The following is an 8,571-nucleotide window of genomic DNA, read 5'->3' as shown; positions in this document are numbered from 1 at the left end:
TTTATTTGCTACCCATTTTGTAAATGCTTTCTCAAGCATACTTTGTACATCACCACTTAACTAGCCCACAGAGAGTCAGTACCAACAAAAGGCTCTACACTTGTTCCGTCGTTTGACCTTGACCACAGATCTGTCAAGCACATTTGTGATTGGGGTTTTTTTTTGGCCCCCATTTTACAGATAAGAAAACTAAGATCTGGAGAGTTTCAGTAACTTGTACAAATCAAGCGGTAAAGAGTAAAGCTGAGGATTAAGCCCAGCCTGGTGACTGGAGTCCAGTTCTCAATTGCTGTCTCTTGAATCCACATACAGCATGAACTTGAACATTTTTTTCATGATTCATTGCCCTGGTTGTGCTTGCCAGTTGCTGGTTCTTTCTGCCCCTTTCTGGCTTTCCCCAGCAGTCATATCCCCCTACCCTGTAGCACCAGCCATTAGCTTCTCCCTTTCAGCTTCTGCTTTGCTGACAAGGACCCCAGGAAACCAACTTTTATTAGAATTTTATATAATAAATCTAAGAAAGGATCACTGAATGAGTACGGTCTGATGGTTTTTTGAGTATACTATATGCTGCATGCTCAACTTGGATGTCTCAAGCAATCCTCCCAACAAGCCCAAGGAGCAACTACCATTATTCAGCCCATTCCACAAATGAGAAAACTGAGGGCAGGGCCAGGTTTTGAGTTCAGGCAATTGACTGCAGAGGCCACTTCAACAGGTTTGGGGTCTTCTCAGATCACAAGTCTGTATTGGCGTGTGTTTCTTAGCCTGTGGCAGAGGAAACAAAAGCACGCAGAGGGCCCTCCTGTGGCTCGGCGCTGGCTCTCAGTTCTGTTCTATGTTCTCAGTTCTGCTGTCAACAATTGAGGTTTTTAGATAAGTAACCAACCACCAAGGAAGCCTGGGGTGACTGCAGATATTGAAATAGAATCCTAAACTTGACCCTTTTCTTCTGCCACTTGCTGCCCGTTTCATGTTGAAAAACTCTCAAAGAAATTCCAGACAGACTGTATCCTTGGAGTGTGGGGCTCTGCTACCTATGTCCCTGGCACAGGACAGCTACCCACAAACACCTGCTGCCTTGGAGGGCTGCAAAATGGTGAACGAGGAGGCTAAAATTTCATAATGATGTGCCCCCAAGGTACTTGATCTGGAGAAAGATGGGCAACACATTTAGCTCACAGGTGAATATACAGTAAAAACCCTTAAGCAACCAGTTATTGTAGTTTGCAGAGGAAAATAGTATTGGGTGGTGAGTGTATGTGTGTGAGTTGTGGGAGGAAAGAGGGGGTAGTGGGGAAGTGAACAAAGTGGGGGGCGTGCATGTTCAGTCCATCAGTTGTGTCAGATTTCTTGCAAACCCATGGACTGCATGTAGCCCACCAGGCTCCTCCATCCATGGATTTTTCAGGCAAGAATACTGAAGTGGTTTGCCATTTCCTCCTCCAGGGATCTTTCCAACCCAGGGATCAAACCCACATCTCCTGCATCAGCAAGCAGGTTCTTCATCACTGAGCCAGCTGGGAAGCCCAGGTTTAAGAGGGATCACAGGGTTAATGTGAGATGTTCCCCACACTTTAAAGTCAGTTTCATGTCTTCCATGAAGACAAATAGCAAGTGGGTCAGAATCTCTCACCCTTGGAGCCTCCCCATTGATAAGCCCTGCAGTCTAGTACAAATCATTTGCCTCTTGGACAGCAGTTTCTTTCAGTAAAACATGGCCCTTTGACTAGATGCTCATGAGTGTTCTTACAGTTCTAATATCCTTTAATTCCTTCTTTTTTCTAACCATTTGGGTAGTTGGGTGAACTGAGAAGCAAAAAGAAATTGCGTAATCAGGGAAACCCATGAATAAAGTTTCAGATTAGAGATCTATTTTCTAGTCTATTTTAAGCTCAATTTAAGAAAAAAAAGAAGACTGCTCTCTGATGATTTTTTTTGCACGGCCAGATAATTATTCAGTAAAACTCCGCCCCCAACTCAGAAGAAACTGTGCATTTCCTACTTTTATGCTGTCTATATGTTTGATTTGCACAGCTCAGCTGGTCAGAGGAGCTGAGACATCCGTTCCCCTACGAGAATCTCTCCCGGTAAGTCATCTCTCAGCTAACTTTGCCTATTTCTTAGTGCAGCTTGAGTGATGAGTAAAAGCCTTTACAGGAAACCATAGAAAACATCAGAAATACACCAGGTGCTCATTGAACTATCTTAAAATATAATCTTTAAGTAAGGAAAAAGTTAGAGTTTAGAATCAGTTTCAGACTGTGATAACATCAAAGATACAAAACAGGATTATGAATGAAAGACTATAAAAAGCTCTCACTTTTCAAAAGAAAGATATTTTCAGAGAATAATTACTGGCCAAAACCTTGACAGACATTATCTTTTGGTTAGGAGAAATAAAACCTCCTCAGCAGGATGCCCTCTGAACATGTGCCCAACCAGAAGCTGTGTCTAAGTCTCCTTTTATTTCTGCCAAGAAAAGAAGGAAGCCTGAAAATTGTCCAAATTAATAACAAGTTATAAATATCAAATCAATATTCATAGCACATCTAGTGTATGATTCTTTTTCTGGCTCAGAATTTAAAGGTGAAATTTTTCTGTGTGCTTTTCCCAGCTGCTTAATCTGAGGTACTGGGAGCTGGAGTCTCACAGGGACTAATTAAAGAAAATTCTCAGTCAAGCGGTGGGACCTAAACAGACCAGGCAAGTTAGTGGGTTGTGAAGGAACTAAGCTAACACAGGACGCATGCGAGGAGATGAAACACTGTCCACTTGACCATTTCTTATGTATTGGGGGAGGCCTTAATCATAGCAGCTCAGAAACTACAAACGCAAACTTCAGAGAAAATGTGAGAATGGCAAGCAGGATTTCACAACTGGCTGCTGGCTCCTATGACCTTCTCCAGGGACGTGGGCATCAGACTGTTTCATTTTGACTACATCAATGCTCCAGGCTGACAATCCTGCTTGTAGTTCTCTCACCAAGGAGTGAAAGACAGGGACCATAGCAGATAAGAGTTACTTAAAGGCTGCACTGCCTGCCTTCAAAATTAGTTGCTTACTCCCTGTGGGTCTTTGGGGAAGTTACTCATCTTCTCTGTGCTCTGAGGTTCTTATTTGCAAAACGGGGACAATAAACCTGACCTGCCTGAGTCACCTTGAGGATTAACTGAATGAATGAAGCTTAGAACAGTGCTTGGCAGGCAGAGTGCCCTTGAGAACTGTTCATTATCACCAGCAAGCTCCTAATGATGCTATGTGTAAGCTAACTCCAGGGAATGACAGCTTAAGAACAGACACGGTTGGACAGTTCCTGACCCAGTTTCTGGACATTGTTATCACAGCTTCATTCACTCCACGTGGCTACACAACATCCGATTTTATTTGGTGAGATGACTGATGTGCTCCATCTAGTAAGCAGACAGTGTCAGTCGCTCAGTCGTGTCTGACTCTTATGACCCCATGGATTGTACCTCGCCAGGCTCCTCTAACCATGGAAATACTAGAGTGGGTTGCCATTTCCTCCTCCAGGGGATCTTCCCAACCCAGGGATCGAACCCAGGTCTCCAGCACTGCAGGCAGATTCTTAACCATCTGAGCCACCACAGAAACCCAGAGCAGAGAAGCTAGCAGCAAACTAATATAAAAAGTTCATTGTCTGACCAAAAAAGGTACTTCAGTTAAATGTAGAAATCTACGTATCAATTTTTAAAACCTACTGAAGTATTGCATTCATGACGGACTGCTAAGGACATTCTAGGACTTTATAAAAGAGCTCTTCTTTATTTACAGAGTCAAGCAAAATGGATTATCAAACATCAACTCCCACCTATGACATTGATTATGGGATGTCAGAGCCATGCCAAAAAATCAATGTGAGGCAAATTGCAGCCCGGCTCCTGCCCCCACTCTACTCGCTGGTATTCATCTTTGGTTTTGTGGGTAACATGCTGGTTTTCCTCATCCTGATAAACTGCAAAAAGCTGAAGAGCATGACTGACATCTATCTGCTCAACTTGGCCATCTCTGACCTACTTTTCATCATCACTGTCCCATTCTGGGCTCACTATGCTGCAGACCAGTGGGTCTTTGGAAATACAATGTGCCAGCTATTCACAGGGTTCTATTTCATTGGTTATTTTGGTGGAATCTTCTTCATCATCCTCTTGACAATCGATAGGTACCTGGCTATCGTCCATGCCGTGTTTGCTTTAAAAGCCAGAACAGTCACCTTTGGGGCGGTGACAAGTGGGGTCACCTGGGTGGTGGCTGTGTTTGCCTCTCTCCCAGGAATTATCTTTACTAAATCCCAAAAAGAAGGCTCTCGTCATACGTGCAGCCCACATTTCCCATCCAGTCAGTATCACTTCTGGAAGAATTTCCAAACTTTAAAGATAGTCATCTTGGGGCTGGTGCTGCCACTGCTTGTCATGATCGTCTGCTACTCGGGAATCCTGAAAACCCTGCTCCGGTGTCGCAATGAGAAAAAGAAGCATAAGGCTGTGCGGCTCATCTTCGTGATCATGATTGTCTACTTTCTCTTCTGGGCTCCCTACAACATCGTCCTTCTCCTGAGCACCTTCCAGGAATTCTTTGGCTTGAATAACTGCAGTGGCTCTAACAGGCTGGACCAAGCCATGCAGGTGACAGAGACCCTGGGGATGACGCACTGCTGCATCAACCCCATCATCTATGCCTTCGTGGGGGAGAAATTCCGAAACTATCTCTTACGGTTCTTCCAAAGGTACATCGTCAGCCGCTTCTGCAAAAGCTGTCCAGTGTTCCAGGGAGAGGCTCCAGAGCGAGTAAGCTCCGTTTATACACGATCCACGGGAGAACAGGAAATCTCTGTTGGCTTGTGATCTGACTCAGTGTATATATGCAAACTGTGGGGGAGTAGTTCTTTTCAAGAGGAAATTACTGTCAACAAGGGTTTAAGATTCATCCATCAATTTGGCATCAGCTCTAAGTATATTAGGTATTTCAAGCCCATCAATTTTAGAAAGCCAAAGCAAAACATGCTGATGAAACAGCAATCTTCTCACTTCCCCCCCCACATACAACAATTTATTAGCAAGCTCTCCCCCCACTACAAAAAAAAAAAATCCTCAGAGAATTGTTAATTCCTGAGTTTGGTTACCTGAACAGGAATAACAAAATGAACTGAGGAAAGTATTGTATAGTTTCTTATCTGGGTAGGGCCATAGCCAGGTTGCAAATGTGATTAAAATAGGTCCTTCTCTTGCCATGGGGAGAAAAGACATTCCGGTGATCAGATAAGAAATGACATCTTCCATGTGGGATCTCCCCCAAAAGGTATGTTAGTAAGTTCCACAGACACTGATGCCAAGGGAGAGCCCTGTGGTCTGCCGAGACCTGGGAAGGCATCTTCGCAGAAAAGGGACTGGAGGTCGATGGTCTGTTGGTGGAGAAGCTGAGCTCCAGGGTGAAGGCACTGCACAGGCAAAACTTGGCTGTGGGGAGACAGGCACTGGCTGGGGGAGCCTGGGAGGAAAAATGGGGCTGGCGCATGAGAAAACTGGAGGGCATTGCTCATCAAAGTCCGAGAGCAGAGTGGGGAGCCCTGGCCAGTGTTGCAGAAGGCTCATTCTGTAACCAAAGGATGGCCTGGAAAGGTGAGCATTCAGGTCAAGGAGACCAGCAACAATGCGATCAAGTGAGGAGGCTCCACTAAAGTTGAAGCCAGAGATGGGAACGATGGATACCTCCTCACAGCATTGAGGATGAGAGTCAGCAGAACTTGGGGTGGATTTGGCTTGGCAGTGAAGGGCAGAGAGGAGTCAGAGACTCCCTAGATTTGAGGTAAGCATCAGAGGTGCCCTAAAAAAGACATCAAGCATGGAAGGAGGAGGAGGTTTAGGTCAAAACAGGAGTTGGTGGAAGAGAAAGGGTCCAGTTTTGTAAGCTGAACACCACCCTAGGCAGACAGACCCTGGGCTGTCTATCGTTGACTGCTCCTGCCACCAGAGCAGTCCTTCCATCCTGGCTCAAACCATGAGGCATCCCCAGGTGGCTCTGAAATACTAGGTTTACAAATGCACGAGTCTGAGCTCCAGGAACACTTCCAGGTCAGATGTGACATTTGGCTGGTACTGATTACATAGTTAAAAAAATCTAAAGCTTTATAAGCACTGAGTAAAGAGGCCCGAAAGAGCTGAAGGAAGCCTAAATGACAGCTTTTAAGTACAGTCTTCTGGATTTAACTCTCAATAGATAAAGAGAAGACAGACACATTCACTTGGAAACAGGCCGCTTCAAGCTTTTTAAACCACAGAATATACAATTTACCAACCTCTGTGCTTCAACCTGAGTGTCAGGGCTAGAGATACACATTCCAGATGCATTTCTGAACAAACCTTATCCAAACACTAAGAGACTTCTTTCAAAGGAAGAATTGTGTGGGATTTTTTTTGCAGTTTGCTAGTTATATTATTATTTTGTATATGCCTAAGACTGTTTTGAGTCCAGGGGTAGCTAAGACCATCACTGTAAAGATTAGGTGGGAAAACACAAAGGAATGAGAACCTCTCAAGAGATTAAGACGTCAGAATAAGAGGTACTACTGATTTTTCTCCAGCTCTAAAGTGTGAAACTTGAGGGTTGTGGCTGTCAATAGGAAGTGACTGGAAGGGTCTTTTGTCTTGCTCTTAAAGTTGTTGAGAGTGTACACGCGGCATATGAACCTCGTTTCTGGGTCAGTTCAAACATTCTGATATATATATATACACACACACACACATATACATATATGTGACATTATTATGTATATAAACAGTTACAAGTTGCTTGGAAGAAAATATGCGTCTAATAAAAACCCTGAAAAATAATTGACTGTATTCTTGTTCTTTCAGCCAATGTACATTTAGAATACTACACATAAAATTGTGAGAGAATTTTTTAAGTAGCTGATTTGGAAAATTTCATGCACATACAAACACACATATTGAGGATTATTTTTTCTAATTATTTTTAAAAGTTGACCCTCTCACTGGGTCAAATTGCCAGAATAATTTGTTTTTAAAGACGCTACCTCTCAGAGTGGAGATTTTGCACAACTGACCCTGAAAACTTTTAAATTTCAAACTTAATTCTCTACTCAAGCAAAAGAATTAACATGATTCTTCAGAGAAAATCAATGTGTGATTCAGCATATGTTAACTGTCTAGGCTGGACAATGGAAAAGACATAATGCTGAAACTTGGTCATTCATCTGTAATCTTGCGTTGCAGACACAGGTATACAGAAGAAGGTCATCGGTGGCTGTGAAGACTGCTTTTGTTTCATTTGACAATCTCTCCCCAAAACTTGGCTGCAATTGCATTGATGACAACGGTGTTCACATAGACTTCTGTGCACGTGTCTCCTTCCCTCAAGGAGGACAGGTGCTACACATAGAGGTGACCTACCTGGGCACATTCGCACAGTTTTCCCCCTGCTTCCCTCTCCTCTTCCAAGCACACGCTAGAGTCAGTTGCCATCCTAACTTGGAGGTCTGTGACAAGGACAGCTTCTCCCTAACAATACTGAAGGACTGCCTTCTATCTCACAGGGTACAAGGAGGCATGAACCAAGGTCAGGTGGGAGGGGCTGGGGTTAAAGCAGAGGGAAGGACCAGGGAGAAAGGAGGCCTCCCCTGTAAGATGAACGTGGCTGCATAGGGAGGTTGGAAGGTGTCAGTTTTATGACTGATACACATGTACTTCTCATCCTCTTTCCTGCTAAATGAAACTAGCCCAATGTCAACATGAAGAAAAGCTACCCAACGTGTCTGTACACCCAACGTGATGTACCCAGGGTGCATCTTGTCCCCCATCATGTGTACGTCTCATGCCTCATTTGCCTTGATTCTCCACACCCCTCGCTCTGCAAGCCCCTTCACTGCCCACCTCTTTTTTGCCCATCGCTTAGATCAGCAAATGAATGTAAACTCTTTATGGCCCGCAGGTTCTGACTTATCTCAATGCCTCAACCCAGAGGCCCTGTCGAGAGGGTTTCATACATGCCATGGAGAAAGTCAAAGAAAAGGTGAATGTCCTTAGAGGGAGAAATAATGTGCAAATTCATAAACTGGGATTCTGCTGACATCTGTATTCCAAGGGTTCTCAATAGCAGCAGCTCTCACTAAATTAAATGCATTGGTATTTCTAGTGACTAAATAAGTTATTTACTTTATATCAAAGGACAGATTCCCCTACATGAACATAGATGTCCAAGTGTTAACCCTTCTTATGACAGCAGGAGACTACCACAGAAGTGAGATGTGAGCCAGAGAACAACTCCTGAGCTTCCTAACTGCTCTGGCTCATAGCTTGAGAGCATATCCTTTACCAGCAGTTCAGGGTTTGTGCAGAGTGTCTATATAACCCTTGGGGTGAGGAGAGACAGAAGAGGCAGAAAGAGGCATTTTTCATAGGTCCTTTTCAGTAAAATTCACCATAAAAATCTTGCTTGTATTTTTCTAAAATACTGTCAAACTTTAATATTTTACATTATGTATATGTCAAAATTATGCCACACTTTTCATTTTCCTTAATTTATTGTAAGCAT

The 8,571-nt window shown here is 43.7% G+C and overlaps 1 protein-coding gene across 1 annotated transcript; it reads left to right on the top strand.

Annotated features, from left to right (window-relative positions):
* Positions 1 to 2,011: 2,011 nt before the first annotated feature.
* CCR5 (C-C motif chemokine receptor 5) lies at positions 2,012 to 6,851 on the top strand. The gene is made up of 2 exons (XM_061128796.1): positions 2,012 to 2,090; positions 3,796 to 6,851. The coding sequence occupies exon 2, from the start codon at positions 3,807 to 3,809 to the stop codon at positions 4,863 to 4,865; it is 1,059 nt and encodes a 352-aa protein (XP_060984779.1). The 5' UTR covers positions 2,012 to 2,090; positions 3,796 to 3,806; the 3' UTR covers positions 4,866 to 6,851.
* The last annotated feature ends 1,720 nt before the right edge of the window (positions 6,852 to 8,571 follow it).

Source organism: Dama dama, chromosome 24, assembly GCF_033118175.1.
Source record: "Dama dama isolate Ldn47 chromosome 24, ASM3311817v1, whole genome shotgun sequence".
NCBI classification, from domain to species: domain Eukaryota; kingdom Metazoa; phylum Chordata; class Mammalia; order Artiodactyla; family Cervidae; genus Dama; species Dama dama.
The sequence above is the reverse complement of the archived record's forward strand: the minus strand, read 5'-3'. Positions and strand labels throughout refer to the sequence as shown.